General features: G+C 36.7%; 2 protein-coding genes across 2 annotated transcripts in view; both read right to left on the reverse strand.

Moving 5' to 3' along the window:
• Positions 1 to 563: 563 nt before the first annotated feature.
• lrrc74b (leucine rich repeat containing 74B) lies at positions 564 to 14,785 on the reverse strand. Its single transcript, XM_065250929.2, has 10 exons — positions 14,499 to 14,785; positions 12,768 to 12,936; positions 11,412 to 11,554; positions 11,140 to 11,272; positions 8,061 to 8,267; positions 3,898 to 4,007; positions 3,541 to 3,656; positions 3,183 to 3,261; positions 2,985 to 3,080; positions 564 to 701 (listed from the first exon to the last, which is right to left on the reverse strand). The coding sequence occupies exons 1-10, from the start codon at positions 14,646 to 14,648 to the stop codon at positions 588 to 590; spliced, it is 1,317 nt and encodes a 438-aa protein (XP_065107001.1). The 5' UTR covers positions 14,649 to 14,785; the 3' UTR covers positions 564 to 587.
• A 2,159-nt stretch (positions 14,786 to 16,944) lies between these two features.
• The window catches only part of nos1 (nitric oxide synthase 1 (neuronal)), a 71,057-nt gene continuing 60,043 nt past the window's right edge, over positions 16,945 to 27,958 (reverse strand). The window contains exons 24-29 of the mRNA XM_065250928.2: positions 25,951 to 26,038; positions 25,754 to 25,875; positions 24,897 to 25,045; positions 22,200 to 22,394; positions 21,903 to 22,021; positions 16,945 to 21,212 (exon numbers count right to left, since the gene is read on the reverse strand). Of these exons, the coding sequence (XP_065107000.1) occupies positions 21,197 to 21,212; positions 21,903 to 22,021; positions 22,200 to 22,394; positions 24,897 to 25,045; positions 25,754 to 25,875; positions 25,951 to 26,038 (689 nt within the window). The 3' untranslated portion in view covers positions 16,945 to 21,196. The remainder of the gene's footprint in view (positions 21,213 to 21,902; positions 22,022 to 22,199; positions 22,395 to 24,896; positions 25,046 to 25,753; positions 25,876 to 25,950; positions 26,039 to 27,958) is intronic.

The raw sequence follows: 27,958 nt of genomic DNA on the forward strand, positions 1-27,958 counted from the left end.
TATCCGCTGATGTCATTATGATCTATTTCAAATCACTATAGTAAACGTCATCATGCAATAGTTGCATGGGTTCAGCAATTAAACTTGGTATCAGGTGGTATACAGTACAACTGGTTTTGCTAGTCAGCAAACGTATAAATCTCATAGTAAATCTTATAATAATGTAAAATGCTGTGATGCTTTAAAGTCTTAACACACAAATGGCATCAAATATATCTACATTTATAATAGAAATATTTGTTTCTTAGACAAAATGTTGGATTCTCTTCCAACTCAATTTTAAAATATAATGCATGAATGTAAATTAAATGTAAATAGTTTTTTTAGCTCAGTTGGTAATTAGCAGTGCAAAAGGTTGTGGGTTTGATTCCCAGGAAAATTACAAATGCAGATGTAAAATGCATTATAAGTCACTTTGGATAAACACATTTTCCCAATACAAAATGTAAATGAACCATTGTTCCCTTAATGTCAGAAACCAAGACGTGAACTGCTGAAGTGATCCTCTGAAGATTACCTTGGAATTATACAGAACAGTTCATGTGATTACAAACTGATTGTCCATGTTTTTTATTTTTTATTAAAGTTCAGCTTTTTTTAACCATTGTATTTAATTTTCTGCCATGTTTCACTTGGAGGTTCGGGAACGTCTCTTTGATGGTAGCAAATAAGTCTTCAAACTCTTGGTCCACGCAGATGTCCTACAAGAGATCTTAGGTTATAGAGCTGCAGAAATGATCCAAAAATGACTTTCTTATTTAGTGTTTATGTCTTGTTTTCAGTAAAAATATCAAAAAATTCTTACACTGTATAAAATGTCTGTAGAAATTACAGTATTACTGGGCATTACTGGCAACTAGCTGCCAGTAACTTACTGTAGATTTTACATTTATGTTATTTACTGGCAACACTTTGTTCAAAGTTAAATGAACATGAAGCATTTTTGGTCTTTATCTTCTACAGTAAGTTACTGGCAACCAGCTGCATAATTTACAGTGTAAGATGTATTTTCTTGATGAGCAAAAAGTCTAGTTTTTAGACAAAAAAGTATAAACTTTAAGGCGCAGTTTCCTGGACAGGACTTACACTGCAAAAAATGATTTTCAAGAAAAAAAATATTTTTTAGTATTTTTTCTTGTTTTCAGTAAAAAAATCAAAAAATTCTTAAATTAAGATGCCTTTTCTTGATTAGCAAAACGACCCAAGAAAATAAGTCTAGTTTTTAGAGCAACAATATCAAATTTAAGTGATTTTGTGCACAAAACAAGCAAAAAAAAAAATCTGTCATTGGGGTAAACAAAAAAATCTTGAACATTTTTCTTAAACACTAAATTCAAGAAAAATTTGCTTACCCCATTGGCAGATTTTTTTGCTTGCTTTGTGCACAGAATCACTTAAAGGAATAGTCCATTTTCTTAAAAGAAAAATCCAGATAATTTACTCACCACCATGTCATCCAAAATGTTGATGTCTTTCTTTGTTCAGTCCAGAAGAAATTATGTTTTTTGAGGAAAACATTGCAGGATTTTTCTCATTTTAATGGACTTTAATAGAGCCCAACATTTAATACTTAACTCAACACTTAACAGTTTTTTTCAACGGAGTTTCAAAGGACTCTAAACGATCCCAAACGAGGCATAAGGGTCTTATCTAGCAATACGATTGTAATTTTTGACAAGAAAAATAAAAAATATGCTCTTTTAAACCACAACTTTTCGTCTAGGTCTGATCCAGCGCAACCTAACGTAAATGCATAGTGACGTAGGGAGGTCACGTGTTACATATATAAAACGCACATTTGCGGACCATTGTAAACAATAAACTGACACAAAGACATTAATTAGTATCAGTTGACATACAACAACGTAGGAACGGTCCTCGTTCAACACACTTGTAAACACTGGGGCGGAGTTTCGCGTTCGTCCTCTGTGACCTCTTGACGTCATGACGTATTGCGTGGGGTCACATCACGCATCACGACCTGATCTAGATGAGAAGTTGTGGTTTAAAAGTGGATATTTTTTATTTTTCTTATCAAAAATGACAATCGTTTCGCTAGATAAGACCCTTATGCCTCGTTTAGGATCGTTTATAGTCCTTTGAAACTCCGTTGAAAAAAACTGTTACGTGTTGAGTTAAGTATTAAATGTTGGGCTCTATTAAAGTCCATTAAAATGAGAAAAATCCTGAAATGTTTTCCTCAAAAAACATAATTTCTTCTCGACTGAACAAAGAAAGACATCAACATTTTGGATGGCATGGTGGTGAGTAAATTATCTGGATTTTTCTTTTAAGAAAATGGAATATTCCTTTAAATTTGATATTTTTGATATAAAACTAGACTTATTTTCTTGGGTTGTTTTGCTCATAAAGACAAAGCATTTTAATTAAAAAATTTTTTATATTTTTACTGAAAACAAGACAAAAATACTAAGAAAATGTTTTCTTGAAAATCATTTTTTGCAGTGTATCCTAGTCCCAGACTAAAATGCATGTTTCAGGTACTTTACTTTCAAAACACCTTGTACTGACATATTTTAACATATATCAGTGCCATTGTGTTTTCTCAAGATGCACACCAGTATTGTTTTTTGTAAGGTTTGTTTGTAAAAACTTCTTAAATATCCTAAAATAACTAAGTCCTAGTCCTGGATTAATCTAAACCCTGTCCGGGAAACCGCCCCTATGTAAATTAGTGCTTAAAAATTTTAAAACAATGTATTTTAAATAAGTTTACTTCTTTCATAAACACTTAATTCAAGACATTTTTTGTTATTCCATTGGCAATTTTTTTTGATTGTTTTAAGCACAAATTTGCTTAAATTAAATATTTTTTGCATAAAAACTAAATTATTTTCCTAGATCATTTTGCTCATTAAGAAAATACATCTTAATTTAACAATTTTTAAGACAAAAATACTAAGTAAGAAAGTCATTTTTTGCAGTGAAGATTGATCCAAAAATAATGTGAATGAGGCACTTACAGTAAAGTCCAGGAACTCCACGGCTGAATCTGGGTTTGCGTGCATTGACTTTAAAATCGCAAAGCACCCAGCAGACTGCATTGGATTACGAGACATCTAGAAAGAACCAAAAGGTCACAACATCAGATATACAGTATAAAAATGACTTAAGAGTATACCATTTTTATACCAATATTACAATGTTTTCATGCGTCTTACTTTTAGAATTCGTAGCGTTGTGTTCACTTTCAGGCTCAGTGCAAAATTGATGGCGCCTTCAAGTGGGATCCGGTTATTGCTAAAAAAAAAACAATAGTTGTTTTTTGCCTGTAATTTTATTGTTGCAAATAAATCATATGAACATTCAAAGCACCTAAAGCCCATTTAAATACAGTACATCCTTATAATGGCCACAATAAATCAATGTTCCCTCAACAAACACATACTCACCACCCTTTTAAACTGTGTAGTCCTCTCACAAAAGAAGGCGTGAGGATGATTTTTGCTTTTAAAACACTGACTCATAAGTGAACAAATCTCGCAGCCCATAAATACAGTACAGTTATGACGACAGTACCTGATATTCAGGTCCTCGAGCGTGTTGTTGCGTTTGAGTACTTCACCGAGGGCCACGGCTCCCTCTTTACCAAGGCCGTTGTATGACAAATCCAGAGTGCGCAAGAAGATGTTTCCCTTAAAAAAAGCAACAAAAAGCAACATCTGTACAGAAATAAAGTGCTTAAATTGGTTTCTGAGCACAGATTGTTGACCTATCTGAATAGAGGACATTGCAGAAGATCAAAGAAAATTGAATTTCTGGTGATCCCTGTTGTCCACAGCATGCTGTTAAATCGTGAGTGGATCGACAGATGTTAGACTGCAGGACGTTCTCAGGATGAGCGAGGGAGATGGCAGAAGATGATTTCTCTCTTACCTCCAGGCCTTTAGCGAATGCAATGGCTCCCTTGCCTCGGATGCAATTCCAAGCCAGATTGAGTGACTTTATTCCTGTGTTCTCCGCTATAGCAGGACCCAAAATTTCCGCTGTGGATGGTGTGAGAAAGAGAGATGACGAGAGTGATGTCAAAAACTATATATGAAGAGCTCCGATGCAAAACCCTCTAAGTACGTCTATGTTTTTTGTAACGTATTCGGTTAATATCTTTTACAAGGCAATTTACAGGTATTTATGTTCAGTAATCAAACCTATGACGTTTGAGCTGCTAATGTAATGATCTACCAATCGAGCAACATAATTGAATCCAGGTTTAAATGCCAAAAATAATCATTAGCAGTGTATTATTATAGAAATAGTGGCACGCCATATGTAATATCAACAAAGATGTGCCAATAGAATCTGTTAGGGGTGTATGAATCATGACGGGTCATAAAAGAGTTTCGCCTGATGATTCTGTGAAATATTTTCCTCTTGGATTATTAAAGCAATTCTCCCGTTGCCACAGTCTGTCATTCATGTAGATAGCTTGGAGGGTGTAGGACTACATTTCTATATCCCTCATAATCATCTGATGATCTAAATTTCAGCCCTCTGGATATCTCAGATGCCTGCCAAAATGAAGATCATTTGCTTTGGTGTTGGCTGGAAATCATTTCCAATTTGAATTGTTTTGAAGAATTGTTTATTCATATAGTCTTGCAGAAACGTATGAGTTACTATGAAGAGTTCAGATTCAAAACCCTCTAAGTGCGTCTGATATGTTTTCTTGTTAATTAGCATTTTTATCAGGCTTTTATGTTTAGGTTTAGTAATTTCACTAATTAATTAGTCATTTTATTGCTTTTTGACTGTCTTTCACTGCAAAACCCTCTAAGTGCATTTAAGTTTTTTGGCATAAACCTCCTGTTATGTGGTGTGAAGAACGAACCCAAGTGCAGACAGCAGTGGATGAACACAACACTTTATTTGTACTATAAACAGAAAACAAAACCCACGAGGGGGCAAAACAACATAACAAGATACTAAATGAACACTTAACTAGACTAGACTATGACACTAAACTTTGACTGGACACTAAACACACAATAAACTAGACTTGACTTTATCAGACAGAGTACTCACAAGAATCTGGAACACAGAAACAATGCACAAGCACAGGACAACAAACACAAGGATCTTAAATAGAGGACAACTAATGAGGGCAACAGGTGACAGGAATCAAACAATAAAGAGGAGGATGACAAGGGAGCGGGGTAAAAGAGACAAGACACTGGGCACACGTGGTCTAGTAAATCAATACTAAGACCACGTGAACCCACACAAAACATGGGTCTGTCATGATTCTGCCACAAGACTAGATTAAATAAAGGACAAGATGGCAGAACCATGACAGAATCCCCCCCTAAAGGAGCGGCTACCAGACGCTCCCCAGGGGAACACTAGACACGGGACAAGACAGACTGACAGATAGACAGACACCAAGAAAACATGACAAATATACACAGGGGCAGACAAGATAAAATTACAAGAGGGTTAGGGTGACATAACAAAAACAACAAACAAGGGAGGGGGGGCGGAGGCAAAACAGTGTTCACAAAAGGAAGTCCAGGTAGGGTGGAGCTGGGTGGGCAAGGAGTCTTGGGTTCAGGGGTAGTGGAGGGCTTGGGACGAGGAGTCCGGGCAGGCTTGGTGGAGGTCTTGGAGGGAACAGGCTTGGATGGGGATGCAGGCTGGGAAAGGGGAACAAAAGGAGGCAAGGCAGGGTTCCAGGGCGTTGTAGGTGCAGACAAGGGAGCAGATGGGGGCGAGCCAGGACTCACAGGGTAGGGAAGAGAGTTCAGGGAGGACATGGAGACAGTAGCAGGGGACCAGGCAGACGAACAGGATGACAGTGCTGGGGAGGAAGCAACAGAAGGAGCTGGAGAGACAGGGGGCGCTGCGTCTGGCAGCGGAGACGAGACAGTGACAGGGGGCGCTGCGTCCGGCAGCGGAGACGAGACAGTGACTGGGGGCGCTGCGTCCAGCAGCGGAGACGAGACAGAGACAGGGGGCGCTGGGTCAGGCAGCGGAGACGAGACAGGGACCGAGACAGGGGGCGCTGCGTCCGGCAGCGGAGACGAGACAGGGACCGAGACAGGGGGCGCTGCGTCCGGCAGCGGAGACGAGACAGGGACCGTGACAGGGGGCGCTGCGTCCGGCAGCGGAGACGAGACAGGGACCGTGACAGGGGGCGCTGCGTCCGGCAGCGGAGACAAAACAAAGTCCGTGACAGGGGGCGCTGCGTCCGGCAGCGGAGACGAGACAGGGACAGTGTCAGTGACAGGGGGCGCTGCGTCCGGCAGCGGAGACGAGACAGGGACAGAGACAGGGGGCGCTGCGTCCGGCAGCGGAGACGAGACAGGAACAGTGACAGGGGGCGCTGCGTCCGGCAGCGGAGACGAGACAGGAACAGTGACAGGGGGCGCTGCGGTTGGCTGCGCAGACGGCAGGGACTGCAGCGGTGGCTGCGCAGACGGCAAGGGCTGCGCAGACGGCAGAGGCTGCAGCGAAGGCTGCGCAGACTGAGGCAGAGGCTGCGCCGGTGGTGAAGTTAACCCCCTCCTCTTCTTTTTCCTTCTCGGGCGTGGCGCAGATGCTGTGGCAGGTGAGGTGAGGACAGTGGTGGGAGCAGCCGGCTCCGAAGAGGACCCCTCAGACGGCGACTCCCATGATACCCTCCTCTCACGCTTACCACGAAGCGACATAGGTGGGGAGGAGCTCTCTGGGGCTGGAGGGGAACGTTCTGGGTCGCCGGGCGCCAACACTCCAAAGATAAGTCCCTCCGGGATAGATGGCAGCGTGGCAGATGGTAAAGCCCTGGTGGGAACCTGAAGCTCCTCCCGACACAACTGGTCCACGACCTCACGAAAAGTGCGGCGGATCAGGCCCTCCCGTTCAGGCAAGGGAGGAGGGACGTTGAGACCCGCGATAAAGTAGGAGTTGAGGAGGGTCTCTGGCAACAAAACCCTCCTCGCTTCCACATCCTGGGCATACCCCCTCAGGGTCCTCTCTTGCTGGGGAGGAAATGGGGCCCTGCCCATTTTCATGTCGGCGGCAGTCGACTGCCACCACAGTTCAAGGTCAGCCGACTGCTGCCTGGCGGGACGACAAAGGCTGTCTGCTGGGTTCTGTTGAGGCTTGTGCATTCTGTTATGTGGTGTGAAGGACGAACCCAAGTGCAGACAGCAGTGGATGAACACAACACTTTATTTGTACTATAAACAGAAAACAAAACCCACGAGGGGGCAAAACAACATAACAAGATACTAAATGAACACTTAACTAGACTAGACTATGACACTAAACTTTGACTGGACACTAAACACACAATAAACTAGACTTGACTTTATCAGACAGAGTACTCACAAGAATCTGGAACACAGAAACAATGCACAAGCACAGGACAACAAACACAAGGATCTTAAATAGAGGACAACTAATGAGGGCAACAGGTGACAGGAATCAAACAATAAAGAGGAGGATGACAAGGGAGCGGGGTAAAAGAGACAAGACACTGGGCACACGTGGTCTAGTAAATCAATACTAAGACCACGTGAACCCACACAAAACATGGGTCTGTCATGATTCTGCCACAAGACTAGATTAAATAAAGGACAAGATGGCAGAACCATGACACCTCCACTTCTAAAAAACAAAAACCATTATGGACAAGACATATAATAAAAAGTTTGCAAATCACTAAAGATTCAACTAGAAACATTGCAAATGATGAAAGTCAGAACTTAAAAGGTAAAAGAAGAAAATGAACCACACATTAGGGCCGGGATTAAACGGAACTGAAGTGATAATATTTGATGAACATATAAAACATGCCAAGAGAATTCGGTTAATATCAGTATCTAATTTTTGACGTGGGTGGCATTTAGCTTCTCATATGCACATACTTTTGGTGAGCAATAGCAAAAGTTTTTATCATTAAGCTTTTCCTTCAATCAGTGATATAGAGTCGAAATATAACTAAATAAAATGCTAATTAAAATTTGTGTTGCTTAACATACGTAGAAAACATTTGGTTTTTCATGCATGCTCGATCAAATGTTAAACTATAATTTCTAATATTTATGTAAGAGATCTCCCACCTGCAGCGTCTCCAAATTTGTTGTGACTCAGGTCGAGGTGCTGAAGTTTTTGGTTGCTGACCAGAGCTGGAGCCAGGTGTCTGGCCGATCGCTCGTCCAGATGGTTTCCAGAGAGTTTGAGAGACATTAAGGTGCTGTTTTTCAGCAGCATGCCAGACAAAGCCCTGGCTCCCTGTTCACCGACTGAGTTTTCAGACAAATCGATCTCTGTGAGGAAATAAGGAGAATGTTTGTAATTGAATTACTTTTGGAGGATAACTATAAAGGCTTTTATTTTTATTATGTGACCTTGGACCACAAAACCATTCAAAAGTAGCACAGGAGTATTTGTAGTAATAGTAAACAATACATTGTATGGTTCAAAATTTATCGTTTTTTATGCCAAAAATCATTAGGATATTAAAGGATTACTCCACTTTAAAAAAATCCACGCATTACATATGTGAAATGCACATTTGCGGACTATTTTAAACAATAAATAAAATCAAAATTGTGTCGCAGTGGGGCGTCACACAGATGCAAGACGAGAAGTTGTAGTTTAAAAGTAAATTTTTTTATTATTCTTGCCGAAAATAACGATTGTTGATAACACCCTTATCCCTTGATTGGGATTGTTTAAAGCCCATTGAAGCTGCGTTGAAACTGCAATTTTAAACTGCATTTAAACTGTAAACTGTTGGAGTCCAATAAAGTCTATTAAATGAAGAAAAATCCTGAAATGTTTTCCTCAGAAAACTTAATTTCTTCTGACTGAACAAAGAAAGACATCAACATTTCAGAAGACACACTGTAGGGGTGAGTACGTTCTTCTGATTTTTTTAAGAAAGTGGAGTAATCCTTTAAGTAAAGATCAGGTTCCTTGAAGATATTTTGTAAATTTCCTATGGTTAATATATCAAACATTTATTTATCATTAGTAATGTGTGATGCTAAGGACTTTATGTGGACAACTTAAAAGGCGATTTTTTTCAATATTTAATTTTTTTGCACCCTCAAATTCCAGATAGTTGTAACTCGTCCAAATATTGTCCTATCCTAACAAACAATATATCAATGGAAAGCTTATTTACTCTATAAATAGCTTATGTTTACATCTCAATTTCAAAAAATGCACCATCAGATGGTTAATTTTGAGTCACATATGTTGAACAACAATCACACAGCTCACTACAGATTGCAGCTTGTTCAAACTATACATTATTTATGCACATTTTAGGATTAAAGGGATAGTTCACTTGAAAATGAATAATTTTGTCATCATTTACTCACCAACATGTTGTTCGACACCTGTTTTAGTTTTTTCAATATTTTGATAAATGGTACCCATTCACTTTTGTAGTAGGAAAAACAAATACTACGAAAGTCAATGGGTACCATCAACTTTGCATATAGCATCATTCATCAAAATATAGAAGGGGACAGTTGACGGTACCCATTCACTTCTATAGTAGGAAAAACAAATACAATGAAAGTCAGTAGGTACCATCAACTTTGCAATTAGCATCATTTATCAAAATATTGAAGGGTACTGTTGATAGTACCCATTCACTTCTATAGTAGGAAAAACAAATACTATGGAAGTCAATGGGTACCATTAACTGTGCGATTAGCATCATTTATCAAAATATTGAAGGGTACAGTTGATGGAACCCATTCACTTCTATAGTAGGAAAAACAAATACTATGAAAGTCAATGGGTACAGTTGACGGTACCCATTCACTTCTATAGTAGGAAAAACAAATACAATGAAAGTCAGTGGGTACCATCAACTTTGCAATTAGCATCATTTATCAAAATATTGAAGGGTACTGTTGATAGTACCCATTCACTTCTATAGTAGGAAAAACAAATACTATGGAAGTCAATGGGTACCATTAACTGTGCGATTAGCATCATTTATCAAAATATTGAAGGGTACAGTTGATGGAACCCATTCACTTCTATAGTAGGAAAAACAAATACTATGAAAGTCAATGGGTACAGTTGACGGTACCCATTCACTTCTATAGTAGGAAAAACAAATACTATGAAAGTCAATGGGTACAGTTGACAGTACCCATTCACTTCTATAGTAGGAAAAACAAATACTATGAAAGTCAATGGGTACAGTTGACGGTACCCATTCACTTCTATAGTAGGAAAAACAAATACTATGAAAGTCAGTGGGTACCATCAACTTTGCAATTAGCATATTTTTTCAAAATATTGAAGGGTACAGTTGACGGTACCCATTCACTTCTATAGTAGGAAAAACAAATACAATGAAAGTCAGTGGGTACCATCAACTTTGCAATTAGCATCATTTATCAAAATATTGAAGGGTACTGTTGATAGTACCCATTCACTTCTATAGTAGGAAAAACAAATACTATGGAAGTCAATGGGTACCATAAACTGTGCGATTAGCATCATTTATCAAAATATTGAAGGGTACAGTTGATGGAACCCATTCACTTCTATAGTAGGAAAAACAAATACTATGAAAGTCAATGGGTACCATTAACTGTGCGATTAGCATCATTTATCAAAATATTGAAGGGTACAGTTGATGGGACCCATTCACTTCTATAGTAGGAAAAACAAATACTATGAAAGTCAATGGGTACCATTAACTGTGCGATTAGCATCATTTATCAAAATATTGAAGGGTACAGTTGATGGTACCCATTCACTTCTATAGTAGGAAAAACAAATACTATGAAAGTCAGTGGGTACCATCAACTTTGCAATTAGCATAATTTATCAAAATATTGAAAGGTACAGTCAATGGGTACAGTTGACGGTACCCATTCACTTCTATAGTCAGAAAAACAAATACTATGAAAGTCAATGGGTACCATTAACTGTGTGCTCATTCATCAAAATATCTTCTACAGGTTTAGAACAACATGAGGGTAATGATGACAGAATTTTCACTTTTGGATAAATTATCCCCTCAAATTCACTCATAATGAGACAACATTGTCTCACAAACCATATTAGAGAGAATTGAATTTCGTAAAACTACAAAAATGACAAGACAAGGAATCAATGTGAAATAACAGTAGATGTGGAATGGCACGCTTTGTTGAAAGTCACCTGTGATGTAGCAATTCTCTTTGAGCATATCGGCGACGGCAGACCCGCCCATTCCCTCCATCCAATTATCTTGCAAATTCAGCTTCAGGATGGAGGTGTTAGTTACCAAGGAAACCGCCAGCGCTTTGGTACCCTACAGAGAAGAGTTGTTAAATGTGTAACATTTGATTAGTTACATTCTTCGAGCATTGCATTTCTTATGTATTTTCTTATTTCTATTTTTTAGTACATTAGGTATTATTTGGACTAAATATCTCTTTGTTTGGCCTTACCTGTGGACCCAACCCACAATGCATCATGTTGACCTCACTCTGGTTTATATTTCTTAGAAAACAGGACATTGGAGTTACACCAAGCATCTCACAAGCTTCTTTGTAGTGAGATTCACCTGTGGGGTCATATGGCTGCTTTTTGTCTAAAACACAAAAAAATCACATCTCACATTTATTCTGCATTATCACATATTACATTTATTCAGCCATAGGAACGCTGGGACCAGTCAACCGGTGGGCTGGCATAGTCCTCAAAACCAAGTTTAATCAAGCACAAACAATTTAAAGGGACAGAGAGCCATATAAGCAACATTCAGCATAGTTTAATATTTAAATTGATTCCTAAAAAAAAAGGTTCCAAGCTGTTACTGGGGCAGTACCCTTTAAAAAGGTCCTAATTTATATCATGTAGGTACAAATCTGTATACATTTGGTACCAATATGTACCTCTAAGCTATTAATATGAACTCTTCAGGTGCAAAGGTGTATTTTTTGAAAGGGTATTGCCCCAGTGACAGATAGGGGATCTTTTTTTTTGTTAAAGAAATTTTTGGGCCAGTTTTGCCTTATTTGATAGTATGTAAGGAGAACACAGGGTGGAAACGATCGGGTACGGGATCGGCATGTGCGCTACTGAACTCGGATGACCGAAAAGTGCATGTGCACCATATGTCGAAGCACCATCAGTCCGACTAGGGACTATTTTTTGACCATTTTATATGTCAGTGTAACCATGCACAACTAATTTTTTCTAATAGTAATCCAAAATGTAAGCAATCATTGATCTGGGTTGCACAAATGGAGCAGGACGGGTCACCCATTAAAGTTTATCCCCAAGTGTGAGCAATGTAGCCTAGTCACACGTGCGACCCAACGCCTCAGTTGAAATTAACTGGTGTGACTTTGTAACCAAATATGACAACAATATATCGTTGTTTCTCATTTAGATAAGCAATTATCGCGAACGTGGAAAATTCCCAAGCCATTCATTAAGCTATGCGGAGGCACACAAATGTAATCTAGCAGATGGCTATCTCTAATAAGATGTATAAACAGGCACGAGAGAGAGAGAGAGAGAGAGAGAGAGAGAGAGAGAGAGAGAGAGAGAGAGAGAGAGATCAAGCCGTGATTATGTATGTGTAGGTGTTGCGGTATCTGAGGAACAAGCAGGTGAAAAATGAGAGATATTACAAGCATGACTCAATGCCGTTTGCCTGTTTTATTCCCTGTAGAGTGGCAACATCATATTCTCTGGCCCTTAGCTCTTTGACACCCCCTATCAAAACGTGCATCACCCACGTCCCCCCGTCAGCCCACTCTCTCGTTCACACTTTTACTTTCAGTAAGAACGCTCACTGTAAAAGCCGTCGAGCTCCAGGTCTGTGTCATCATCTTCATCAGTATACACACACTGCACTTTCTCCAGCTGTCCATCATCTGTGCAACTAACGGTGTGTCGATTAACCTCCTCTTCCTCATCTGCATCAGCTTCATCTTGATGGCTTATTCTTGCTCTCTGTACTCTCTGATAGAAAACAAAAGCTTTTATTCTGACAGACATACTTACAGCATATGCTCCCTTTAAATTGATGCACTGTCTGAAAAAATGGTCCCTGGCTGTTATGGGCGGTACCCTTTTAAAATAAGTTCATATTAGTACCAAATACATATCTGTAAGTCATCTAAATGGTTCAATTTAAGAAGAACCTTTCAAGGACCTTTATTTTAAGGAAAGATCAACATCTGAACAACCCATACAGCAAAAAAATAATAATAATAATTCTCTGGCCAAAAATATGTTTCAAATATATGCTAAATAAATTTTGGAGAAAGTAAAGCCTAATTTAATTTATTTTTGAAATTATATTTAGTTCTAACCTTCATATATAGATATATACATTTCAAAATGTATTTCAGGGCAAGCAAATACATTTCTAATTTTACAATACATATGGCAAGAAATGTATTATTTGCCAAAATATATTTTAAATATATGCTTAAGACAAGTTTTATATTTTTTATTTTCAAAAGTATAAAATAAATCTTATAAAATATATACATATATAAGACAAATATATATATATATATATATATATATATATATATATATATATATATATATATATATATATATATACATATATAAGACAAATATATATATATATATATATATATTTTTTTTTTTAATGATTTAAAATATATGTATTTTTTAAAATATTTGAAAATACAAAAAATATATTGGTGAAAAAGAAATTTGTATAAACATATTCCAAAATATATTTCAGCAATTTTTTAAAAAATATATTGTAAAAATACTTATATTTTAAATCATTTAAAATATATACTTAGCTCTCCATATATTTCAAACCAAGAAAATATATTCATGTTGCATTTGAAGAAAGACTTTGTTTAATTTAATTTATTTTTGAAAATATATTTAGTTTTAACCTTCATATATAGATATATACATTTCAAAATGTATTTCAGGGCAAGCAAATACATTTCTAATTTTACAATACATATGGCAAGAAATGTGTTATTGGCCAAAATATATTTTAAATATATGCTTAAGACAAGTTTTATATTTTTTATTTTCAAAAGTTTTGTAACAAAAACATACAAGTTTTTCTTTCAATATGTTCTTGGTTTGAAATATATGGAGAGCGTAATATATATATATATATATATATATATATATATATATATATATATATATATATATATATATATATATATATGATTACATTTTATATTACATACATATTTATATAATATTTCAGCAATTTTTTTAAATATATTGTAAAAATACATATATTTTAAATTATTTAAAATATATATTTAGCTCTCCATATATTTCAAACCAAGAAAATATATTCATGTTGCATTTGAAAAAAAAACTGTGTTTGTTTTACAAAACTTTTAAATAATAACAAGTTTGAAAAGGTTTAAATTAAATATATTTTTTCAACTTAAAAAATATACTGTTATAAAAATAAATATTTTTGTCCCTTTTTTGGTATATTTCGAAATGTATATATTTCTGGCCATATGGGAAAAACTTTTCATCAAAGTGTTATCTTCACTCACTTGGCCATCCACGCTTCCTCTGCTGTATTGACTTCTCGGTCTGCTGGGCGGACACCTTGCAATTCCTCCTAAATTCTGACCTTCATCGTCATCTTCAGACACTGATGGTAGGAGGATGCTTTCATTTATCACGTTTTTATCCACTACCATGTTGTGTTCATGTACGTTAACAAAGGACTCTATTCAAGTTAAACACAAAGCCAGACAGGATTGTTATATCTAAATGAAATTAAAGTCTACAAGAACACAAATCAGTGCCTCATACTGTCCCAGACTAACCTGCTCGATCTGTGAGGGTCATAGTTGATTGATATTCACTTTGACCAATCGCAGCGCTGCAGTTTTGCACATTGTCCAATCAGCAGGGAGACTGAGAAGTGAGGGCGGGCTTTAGTTTAACTGATTTGTTTTGTTTACTGGTTGCCGTGGTATCTCATAAAGCTACGGTTCACTCGCTGTATTAAACAGCATAAACACTTCTCACACATTTGTATACATTCATATTTTATTTTTAGAATTTATTTTAGATTATTTTATTTACTAAAAAGTGGTATTATGTTTACTATTTGTCTTAAACAGTTGATCTCAATATATTTTTAATTCACTGATTGAACATAACTAAATTTGAATCCCCCACCGCCATTAAATATTCTACTCAATATAATACCCCCCCCAAAAAAAAAATTATGTTTGTTTGTTATAAAAATGATCAAACACTAAAAAAAATCTTCATTCTTATTTTAATGCTTGTTTTGCCTTTTTTAAATATTTTTCAAGTTTTTGGCTTTCAGGATAAATAACTGAGCTTTAATGATATCTTTAAACTATTGTTTTTGATTAACTTTAACTTAAATTAAGTTAAATAATTTCAACTTGTTTATAAGTTATGTTAACTACATAGTTGTCAAAAACTTTAAATAGCATGTTCAATTGACTTGCATAACCAATTTGATTAAACTTGTACGCAGCCATGCAGCATTTATTTTTTTACAGTGTATATTGTGCTTTCAAAACTTACAGTCTCACTTCTGCCAATACAGATCAATGATATTTATGACTTCATTCTGCACTTTAGACAAAGCTTCAAGGCAAGCCTCCAAGGTTAGCACAAAAACCTATGACAAAACACATAACCTTTACACAAGAAAGGAGAACAGAAACCGTATTTTTTTAAAGGCAGTCAATGGAGGAGAGGCTTCAGTAAGCTGTATTATTCAACATGTTGTACATTAAACAATAGTTTTGTTGGGAATAGGCTTTATGCCCAGCTGCACTTTCTGAACTTCAGCCAGCTCCTTGTTTCCTGTCTGCCATTATTGGACAAACTGATTAATCCAGGTGTGTCTGATTATTGTTGTTGTGACTACTGAGGTCAGGCACACCTTGATTAATCAGTTTGTCCAATAATGGAAGACAGGAAACACGGAGCTGGCTGAAGTTCAGGAAGTAGCTGGGCATAAAGCCTATTGTATTGGTTTTATTGTTATTAAAATGCTATTTTGCATCACACTGTAAAAAGCAGCATGAGGTTTTAAGTTATGGCTTATGAAAAGTTGACATAACTTATGATATCAAGTTGAAATTTATTTTTAAGTTAAAGTAACATAAAAATATATGTTGATTTGACAAAATGCTGCATATTTTTTTACAGTGCAGGTATAGGATGGCATTACCACCAGTATTAGCCTACTATAGATATTGTGTAATACTATGTGATATTTTATATTGTTAAATGAAATCCATATCAATGCATTATTTTACTGGCTTTCCAGTTTCTCCAATTAAAATAAGACTGAACATTTTTTAAAACGGCTTGAAACACAACTGTTAATAATGATGATTAATGCCTGATGACAATGATAAAACACTTTATAATAAATTAATATGAAAGAAATGATAAAGATTTGAATAAAATATGTATTTCTTCTAGATTTCAACAATTAAAGTACAATTAGGCTACATTTTTATTGACTAATACCACTAATATGTATCTCCGCTAATGCAATATTAAATTGGCAAAGGTTATTGCCATATATAGATTATCTCTGCACTGTTAAAAAATGCATCATTTTTAGTCAAATCAACATATATTTTTTGTGTTACTTTAACTAACAAATAAAGTTAAACAATTTCAACTTGTTTTTATAAGTTATGTCAACTTTTTAGGTCAAAACTCAAAATAGTAGGTTGAATTGACTTGAAAACCAAGTTGTTTTAACTACATGCTGCATTTTTTTACAGTGCGCTTCAGCTTGTTATAACATAAAACAAACACCATTGGTTAATTTAAAAGGGGGAGGAGCCATTAATAAATGGCTTTAGAAGACTCTCAAACTTTTGTTGCTTGACATTAACATACATGTTTGTTTTTGTGCACTGAAATGTCTTGAAAATACACTTTAAACATCTTCACTTAACTCTAAAAAAGAGCGTCACACACAGAAGATTCGACATACAAATGTTTTTTTTATTAAGTAGATGCAAAGTCTTTGCAGTATATGCATTCAAATGGTAAATGTTTTAATGTTTCGAAAGATCCACAATAGAGGATTCACAGCGGAGACTGGACTGAAACAGTTTTTGTTAGCAGCAGCAAAGAACAAACACAAAGAAAAATAATCTCGTAAGCTCTTCTCCGTCCGATCGCGCAGGTTGGACGCGGTCACAACATTTAAACCGACACAGTGCAGGTTAAAGAGAAAAACATTGAACCTCATGCATTCAGATCAATGCTTCGGTCCCCCCTTAAATCAACAGCAAAGAGTAGACACCATATTCACGTAATATATTACAAGCAACTCAGAGGGACAAAACGAAAAACAATACCCATAATCAAAATACATTCTTAAAAAATTCTCATACATATATAAGACTTAGATATTTACTGTATACCTTTAAATATATGCATGTGTGTGTTTTTTTGCTGCGCTTTTTGTATCACAGAGTTTTAACGGTGCAAAACCCAAATTCGGAAGGGGAACATTCAGTGTTAACAACAAACACAGAACAAGAATACTAAGACAACAGAAAATTTCTCAAAATCAAATGACCTCGTAATATAAGTCATGCCAGAGGCCACGTATGACTAAAAATGTAAAAAAATGTAACTTGCACAAATCTTTAAGAATTCAGAGAAATAAAGATATCATCTTCAAGCATTCAAAAAGAATCTGCATGCAAAAGATGACCTACTATATGTGTTGCATTGATTTTTTGCTTTTTGTAAGAACCGGAATAAAAAATAAACAACTGAATAGAGCCAACATCCACTTTGGATTTAAAGAAACAAACTCCTCAAGTAACGGAGAAGTCTCTGAGAAAAAAAGGAAAAAGAGAGATAGAGAAATTAAAATTGGGTGCATCACCTTTCGGTTTTGTCGATTCATCCGGGATACTGAGGTTCAGCAATTCAAGGACGATTCATGAAAGACTGCTGCCTGGGAGCCCGAGAACTTGCCAGAAGGATTTTTGTAACTTGTACAGATTCCCCAAACATCATTATAATTTAAATGCATACTGATGAATGGCATCAATTCCACTATACAGAAATATTACCCTATAGTGAGATTCACCGCTTGCGCATTGTAATTTATTATAATTAAAGGGATAGTTCAACCAAAAACTGAAACTTTATCATTATTTGCTCGTTTGATCCCCCAATGTCTTTCTTTGTTCTTGATAACCCAAATTGAGATTTTTTTTAAAAGTGTTAGTTCAAGTTTTCTGGTTATTATGTCAGTAGCTGCGTTTCCATCACCCTACAAATTGTGCAAAAAAATATATCGCAAAACTGCAATAGAAACATTTCCACATTTAAGCCGCCTTTCCAGTGTACACGACAAATGACAACGATAATCCAGAAGTCATTCATTTCCTATGAAGAGTCGCGAAGGGGCTGCGTGAGGTGACAATCATCTGCGGATGCGTAATTTTTGGATTCAGTTTTGAGCTGTTTATTGTTTTAATTATTTGCATGTATTTATTTATTCCACTATGGTGAATTTTAGAATGAAGGATTGAGCTTCTCTTCCATGTTACGATTAAACTGAAACATTATTATGACTGCCACTAGGGGGCAGACTCTGACAGTCGTGTCCGAATGTCGTGTACAGTGTACACCTGACGTGCGTAACAGTCACATGATTATTCTTAAGAGACAGAAGAGTTGTGTTTAGGTGTGTTCGACTTCATGCGGCGCTGCGCAGACCGATCGGCGGCTGACTTGAAGCAGTGCATTCTGGTCAGTAATTTTGTCCGACTTCAGCTGGCGCTGCAGGCACGTGACTGTGTCATATGGTTTTTAAGTACCGCGAGAGCGTTTCGAGAGTAGCCGGCTAGCTCAGCCGGTGCAGCTTCTCCAGAGCGGCTGCACGGAGTTGTGATGGCGACACAGCTTTAGGTGATTGGTCGCCTCACTGATGACAACGATCACGTGCGTTTCAAGTTTAATCCAACCTTTAGCTCTACTAATAAACATTATAAATTCATGTTTTAAAACAGGAAAAAAACACTTTAATATGCTTAAATATGTTGTATTGTGTCGTGTAATAAAATAAAAATGAAAATAACAAACTCTATTGGTATTTTAATAAAATAGGCTTGTTTCCCGTTATTTTCGGGTATACAGTATGAACAGCAATTAAAATATTCGATATAAAATGTTTCTGGTTGCAACTTTTATTAAAAGGTTTGTTTTTATCAAATTCAGCATCTAATTCACTTCATTTGCGATTAAAAACAAGGAAACACGGCGCACACGTCACTACGGCAAGCAGCAGGTGTCCGGCTTGACGGCTCCGTCTTCAGTTCCTCCCTCGACTGCAATCGGCAAACCTCGCCGATCGGTCTGCGCAGCGCCGGATGATCTCGAACACACCTTTTGACTTCATGTGGCATCATAAGAACCATCAAGCGCATGACATCAAAATACTCCGAGAGCGATTTGTGAGTCAACTGCTCTGTATGTTTTCGAGTCGCTTTCGTGGTATTTTGATGTCATCCGCATGTCGTTCTGCGTGGTAACGTATGAACTCGAACACACCTGTCGCAAAGGTTTTTGTAATGACTTATAGCAAAACCACAAAATTACGTTTTAGTCGCATAACATCGGTTAATGAAAACGTCCGTCATTTCGCAAACATTTTTGTGGACATTTAGAAAATAACGCTAAATTTTTGCGCAAATCTTTAATGGAAACGCAACTAGTGTTTTTAAGTGAAGTCACCAGAGCTGTAAATCTAAAGGCTTTCGGTTGCCATTAATACTGTCAGTGTTGCGGAAATTACTTTTAAAAGTAATGCATTACAATATTAAGTTACTCCACAAAAAAGTAACTAATTGCGTTACTCAGTCACTTTACATGGAAGGTAATGCTTACGTTACTTTTTAGTTACTTTCGCGTTACTTTTTCTTCGCTGACGCTTGATCTCTTTTAGGCCTTCCAGGTGTTTTTTATGACTGAAAAGTTTTGCATTCAGAAATTGCATATTTCATCACAAAAATGTCGAGCTCTGGCCTACCATCTCAGTTTTTGACTCAAACTGTTACCACACAGCATGTACGCATAGAGTGCATAAAGTGAACATGTTTAGTATAATTCAGTACATATTTTTTAATCAAATTAATTAAACTAAAAAAGTAACTTGCATTACTTTTTTGAAAAAGTAACTCAAATATTAATGTGTACAGATAAGTAATGCGTTACTTTACTCGTTACTTCAGAAAAGTAATATTATTACGTAATGCACGTTACTTGTAATGCGTTACCCCTAACACTGCATACTGTACAGACAGTTGTTTCTATCCCTTTGATAGCAACCGAGAGGGATACAAAGATGGCCTACAGGGGACTTATACATAAATCAAATATTAAGCACTTCTAGACTGCTCATGTTGGTTTTGTCCGTGTTGTGACATTGTGTCATTTAGACAGATTTAAATGGTTTATCATGAAAATAACTACCTTTTTTATTCCATTATTTTTATTCCCTATTAAGGGTTGGTTGTTCACAAGACATGTATTTACATCAAGCCTTAAGGGATTCCCAACCACATCTTAGCAGACGTTCAGATGTATGCTTACCATCGTGCCGGCAATTAGCAGCAATAATATACAAAGCGTGATTTTTTACAAACGTTTCACTCGTGCATGCAGGGACATACGATTTTCAGTCATTCACACGAAATGTGAAAAAGTCCAAAGCTGATTGTGTAACGTTTGAGGCGGGACTATGAGATACTCTGACCAATGGTACACAGGCTGATATATTTGTAATTTTGGTAGAAATGTCACGTGCCACCTTTAGTGAGAACGCACGTGTGAATGTGTGAACAAGGACTTGTGTACAGAGACTTAAATAATTTAGTTTTTTAGATTACTTCCCAGCTCTTTTTCAACTTCACGTTTGCGCATCCGAAAACTAATTTGGGCCAGGTCAGAACGCACACAGGCCCGCAAAGAGGACAAAGGCATGACACGTAAAGTGCATTCAGAAATTCAAGTGAAAGCTCTTAATAATGCAAACTTTGATCAGAGAAATGCATAAATGATGACTGTGTAAAGAAATGAGACCAACAAAGAAAAGAGAAAACGGTTGTAAAGACAAACTTGGCACAGTTTTTGAATTCGTGGTGGGCGTCCCATCGCACTTCTCGTTGGAGTATCTGAGCAAAAATCAGCAAGATGGACGCGAATGAGACTATGAACAAAACACCCTGTAAAGAAACACAAGAGAACATCTCAATATACTGTATATTAATTTAAATACATTTAAATGTAAATGTAATTTTAAAAGTACATTTAAATTTAAAATATATTTTGCATTTCCACTTCAAGGCATTATTCATATCATCTTTTATTTGACATAAACATAAATCTTTATAATAACGCTTACGTTTCTGTGTACTTTCTGTTTGTTGACAGCAACACTTCAACTATTTTACTATTTAAAATCACATTATGATATTCTATTCAGTTCTGTCCTCTTCATCCCTCCATTATATCCCTCTATATAACGGCAACAAATGAGGAGAAAATACAATATGAGCTGCCTCTCGTCCTTCGCCTCTCACGGGAAGCGTACGGCAAACAGGCCGGTTAACCGCGCTACAGTTAAAGCACTTGTTCCTCCCTCAGCTCTCTCACGCCGAGTGCGGTACGTACGAGCTCTTATCTGTGAGAGAGCGCTGCGCATCCACTCTCGTTTGGCTAATCCTGTTACGCCGCAGCCTCTTCTCAGCCTCCATCTCTATGGTTACCGCTGGCATTCAGAGATGCTTGTCCAGAGGGTGCATCTACAGTAATATAGTGTGCAAAAGGTCCTCCTACAAGCAAGGATAACCTGTGGCGACACGAGGCGAGTGGAGGACAGACTAAGAAAGGAAAGTAGAGGAAACAGGACTTACTCATCGATATCTTTCTTGCTTTCTTCATTGTACGCGATAGATTCAGACCTTAGGCGGTTGGTGACCTCGTAGGTGCGCAGAGTGACACCGAAGATGTCCTCGTGGTATCGATTCTCATCCTTTGAACACATAAAAGATGTTTGAAAAAGTAACTAGGAGTGTTTGTAAGACATAATACCTAGTTTATCTTTGCAAAGGTTCGGTTAAAAACGTATTTAACACCTATCATGTCGAATTTTGAGGCGAAAATTCAACACTTGTATGCAGATCGTAAGTCAAAGTGTTGTAGTATCTAACCCTCAGTTTGCTGATATAGAAGCCAGCGTCCTCCAGAGACATGTTGCCATGCAGTTTAAAGATCTGTTGGACTGTTTTCAGTACGTCTCCAGCCATAGTGACGTCCCCACAGACGTAGATATGTCCTCCTTCCTCTCGGAGATATTTGTACACCGTTTCAGAGAGCTGCTCACGGAGAACGTCCTGGAGATATTTCTGTAACAAATACAGAAACAACATTTTTGGATTTCGTGGGTGCATTGCAAAGTGCTGTTCCTGTCTATTGTGTGATGAGATTTTGATTTTCTTCACTGTTTGTTTTTTTGGATTTTATAACAAGATTGCGCACCACTTTTGCTATGAATAGGAGACAATGCAATGCTCAATATGGCCACACACTGGTGACTAAAGTCCCGCCTTCAAGTGAAAAGAACCAATCATCAATTGATAAAGGGAGGGATTACTCCACTCCCTGCTGAAAAAATAGCATGGACCAGCATGGGAATTATGCTGGTTTGATGCTGGTTTAGCTGGTGGTCACCAGCATACCAGCACCAAAACACAACATATGCTGGTCTTGCTGGTATGACCAGCATGGAATGCTGGTTCTTATGCTGGTTTAGCTGGTGCAAATGCTGGTTTTGTGCTGGTGCTAATGGTGGTGCCGATGCTGGTTTAGCTGGTGTTCACTAGCAAACCAGCACCAAAACACAACATATGCTGGTCTTGCTGGTATGCTGTTTTTTCCAGCAGGGCTTTCATAAAATTTTTTGATGATTTACTCACCCCCATGTCATTCAAGATGTTGATGTCTTTCTTTGTTCAGTTGAGAAGAAATTAAGTTTTTTGAGGAAAACATTCCTGGATTTTTCTCCATATAGGGGACTTTAGTGGTCGTCAACTCTTTACAGTTTAAAATTGCAGTATCAGTGCAGCTTTAAAGGGCTCTAAACAATCCCAACCAAGCATAAGGGTCTTAATCTAGTGAAACAATCGTCAATTTTGGCAAAAAATTAAAATATGTACTTTTAAACCACAACTTCTCATCATTACATATGGGAAACGCACACTTGCAGACCATTTTTAAGAATAAACTGACACAAAGACATTAATTATATCATTCACATACAATAACATCGGAAACGGTCCTCTTTCTCCACACTTGTAAACACTGAAGCGGTAGTCACACCGCCACTGGCGAGAACGTCAAAGTGTCCGGAAGTCATTCATTTTCAATAAAAGCTGCCGTGCGGCGAGTCTTGGACCATTTGAGCGTCAAGTAGAGTTAAAATCAGTTTATAATGAGCTATGACGCGGTTCGGCGGCAACCAATCGGAAGGCGGAAACCTCTACTTGAGAGGAGTTCAGAGATTGCATTTGAGCGTTCAATACACCTTTTCTATAGCGTCGTTGGCAGGGCGGCCATAGCTTTAATTGACGCGCTCGCCAGTGGCGGTGTGAAAGCACAGTAAGACGAGAAGTTGTGGTTAAAAGGTACTTTTTTGCCAAAATAACGATCGTTTTGCTAGATAAGACCCTTATGCCTCGTTTGGGATTGTTTAGAGCCCTTTAAAGCGGCAATGAAACTGTAAACTGTTGAAGTCCACTATATGGAGAAAAATCCTGAAATATTTTCCCCTAAAAATGTAATTTCTTCTCGATTGAACACAGATAGATCTAAACATTTTGGATGACATAGGGGTGAGTAAATTATCAAAAGGTGCTTGGCAATCTGTGCTTTTCTGTTGTAGCTGAAACAACCTTGAAAAAGGTGTTTTTTGGGCCATGTTTGCCCTTTATTTACTACACAGTATGGAAGGAAAGAACAAGAAAGGACAGGGTGGAGAGAGGGGTACGAGATCGGCAAAGGACCTCGAGTGTAGATTCGAACTCGGGTCACTGAAAATGCGTCTGCACCATAAAGTATGTCGTACACTGCAAAAAATGATTTTCAAGAAAAAAAAATCGTAGTATTTTTGTCCTGTTTTCAGTAAAAATATCTAAAAAAAATGTAAATTAAGATGCTTTTTTGATGAGCAAAACGACCCAAGAAAATAAGTCTAGTTTTTAGACCAAAAATTTCAAATTTAAGTGATTTTGTGCATAAAACAAACAAAAAAATCTGCTAATGGGGTATTGAATTTAGTGTTTAAGAAAAATTTACAAGATTTTTTGCTTACCCCATTGGCTGATTTTTTTGTTTGTTTTATGCACAAAATCAATTAAATTTGAAATTTTTGGTCTAAAAACTGGCTGATTGGCTGATTTGTTTTATGCACAAAATCACTTAAAGTCACAATGAAAGTAAAATAAAAAACTGTAATTTGTTTTGTAATATTGTGGTATTTTTTTACAAATGATTTATCTGTGAGCTTCATTAATTTTAAAAAATTCAAGTGCCCTCGGAATCTTTAATCAAAAATGCAAATTCTCCCCTCCTAGAAACGTTTCAGAGGCCGGTTTTACACGGATACACGTCACCACGGGAAAACTGGGCAATTGATACGTCCGTTTCATGGCGACTTTAAATTTGATATTTTTGATCTAAAAACTAGACTTATTTTCGTGGGTCCTTTTGCTCATCAAGAAAAAGTATCTTAAGTCAATAATTTTTAGATATCTTTACTGAAAACAAGACAAAATACTAAGAAATAATTTTCTTGAAAATCATTTTTTGCAGTGAGGATATGAATTATTGACAAGGCTTCAGAATCTAACCTTTGGTCTTCCAGGTTCTCTGGAGTACGCTGTGTAAAGCTCTTTAAAAACGTCTTTGTTTTTGGCCTGGATTGTCTCTTCCTTGTAAATGTGGTCAATCTGGGACTGCCGACATCCGAAAACCAAGATCATAGGGCACGCTTTGATTCCTGTTTAGGAGAAACAAGCTAAAATGTAGGTCTAACAAAACGGCAACATTTTCAAATAAAATTAAAAAACCTGGTCTGTCTTTGTACAAGTAGGATTGCTACATGATATGTGACACTGGCTCACAAAACTACTAAATAAATAAGCTTTCCATTGATATATGGTTGGTCGAGATACAATTATTTTAAAATCTGGAATCTGAGGGTGCAAAATTTTTTTAATATTGGTGTTACTTTGAAGTCTTTATGCATTCATCTATGCCTAATACAGTTTTACATTCTATGGCACCTTTAAAAGTTGTCCAAATAAAGTCTTGAGCAACACATATTACTAATGAAAAATAAAGTTTTGATATATGTAAGGTAGGTATTTTACAAAAATATCTATGGGACATCTTTACTAAATATCCTAATGATTTTTGGCGTAAAAAATTATAATTTTGACCCATACAATGTATTGTTGGCTATTGCTACAAAAATATCTGTGTGACTTACTTATGCGATATGATAATGGTTGTAAAATCAGGTAAAATATATTAAAAAACAGGAAATTATATAACAAACATACATGTTTCAGTTGTAAGCGATATGCACATCTGCAATAATTCGATAAATTAGTTTTAAAATATTGTGCGACCCTATGAGATATAATATTATACTAAATATATAACAAAAAATGCACCAAATGTAAATTGATTAAAAAAATCTTACCTTTAGTTTCAATATCGTACAGTCTCTGTTGCCAGAAGCTTCGGAAAGGAGCGATTCCTGTGCCCGGGCCAATCAGAATGCAGGGAACCTGGCTGTCTTTTGGCATTCGGAACGAGGGAGCCCTAAAACAGAAAACGCATCCTTTGACATCCAGGTTAAAAACAGACTTTAATTTAAAAACTGTGTAAGAGCTTTACCCTCTGACAAAGCAGGGCACAGTATCTTCGGTTTCCAGACTGTTGAGCCACGATGAACATACTCCATGATGGATGGGACCCACGCCATCTAACCGGAATAAAACGAATAATCCTTTTACACCCCTTTGACACCGATCTAATGTCTTGCAATATCTGACATCACCATCGCTTCAAATGGACTGAAATTGCTATATTTCAACCGCTAATTACGCCATTACGCACATAATTACATGTTTACAATGCATTTAAAGTGTGGAAGTGAAATGCGAGTGCAGTTTATCTTTAGCGTGTATTAACTAAAAAGGCCTGACAGCGCATGTACTGATTCAGAATTAATTAGATCATTTAATTTCATGCGACTCCCATTTATAATATCAGCCTTTAACGCTTTAACAGAAAGCAAAAGGAGATGTTTGCTAAACTCCTGCTTCTCAGAATTGTCTCCTGAGAAGAAGAACTTAATAAAAGATCAATAACGTCTTAATGTTTGCACAGATTTGTGTAATTATATTACAGACATCATTTGATCGTGGAAGAATTTAATTAAACAAATATGAGCATTGCAGTAATTATCTTTATTTTTACAGTGTTCCTGAGGATTATTTGGTAAAGAATAACATTAGAAGCACAACGGTCATGGGTTTGATACCCGATAAACACACATAGGCCTATAGATAGATAAAACTGACATTAAGTTAATTTAAATAAAACGGCCACTAACGATTATTTTGATTAATTGAATAATAGATTTTTTATCAATAAGATGAAAAGCTAACAAAATTATTACATTTTTTGCTTTTAACTCTTTCCCCTTCTTTTGCATTTTTTTTAAGTTGCCAGTCAGCGCCAGCATTTTTATGATTTTCAAAAAAGTTTAATGCCTTAAAGGAATTTTTTTTCTATAAATATATAAACATACAATATATCAAATGAAAGAACAGAGCCTTTTGCAAAACAAACAAAAACAAGCAAACTGAAAAGAAAACAATTTCATCCTATCTTCAATTGATCTCTTTTTGTCAAATATGGGTAGGTTCTTCAAAAAGACAAAATGTTGAACAAAAAGCTAAAATAATTGCATTTTTGTAAATGACTTTTGTTAAAGATCAGATTAAAAAATACACAGTTTTTATTGTTTTTGAATCTGGGTGCTTAAGTGTTTTATAAGTTGGGTAAGAGCGCCACCTATAGCGGATGATATCGGAAATATGGATTGCCGTAAAAACTCGCCAGGGAAGCGTCATTGGCAGGGAGACATTTTCTCTTAATTGACGAGATAACTCATCAATGGCGGAGAAAGAGTTATAAAAAATAAAATAAAAACAGAAAAAATCAGTATATTTGTGTTTTTTTATCGGGATTGCCGTTAACGTGACAGAAAATTTTCCTGGAATGCATTTTGTGAAACTTTTGTAAAAATCACAAAAAATGCTGGCGTGCAACTTTAAAAAAAAAATGGCTGGCGGGGAATGAGTTAACCACAACTTCCCGTCTTGCAGTAGCTGTGTGATGCGCCAGTGTGACCTTTGTGTTTAACATGGTCTGCGTTTCACATACAGTAATGAAAATAAGTATTTGAACACCCCCTGCTATTTTGCAAGTTCTCCCACTTAGAAATCATGGAGGGGTCTGAAATTGTCATTGTAGGTGCATGTCCACTGTCAGAGACATAATCTAAAAAATCCAGAAATCACAATGTATGATTTTATAACTATTTTTTGTATGATACAGCTGCAAATAAGTATTTGAACACCTGAGAAAGTTGATGTTAATATTTGGTACGGTAGCCTTTGTTTGCAATTACAGAGGTCAAACGTTTCCTGTAGTTTTTCACCAGGTTTGCACAAACTGCAGGAGGGATTTTGGCCCACTCCTCCACACAGATCTTCTCTAGATCAGTCAGGTTTCTGGCCTGTGGCTGAGAAACACAGAGTTTGAGCTCCCTCCAAAGATTCTCTATTGAGTTTAGGTCTGGAGACTGGCTAGGCCACACCAGAACCTTGATATG

This window comes from Paramisgurnus dabryanus, chromosome 5 (genome assembly GCF_030506205.2).
Source record: "Paramisgurnus dabryanus chromosome 5, PD_genome_1.1, whole genome shotgun sequence".
Classification (NCBI taxonomy): Eukaryota; Metazoa; Chordata; class Actinopteri; order Cypriniformes; family Cobitidae; genus Paramisgurnus; species Paramisgurnus dabryanus.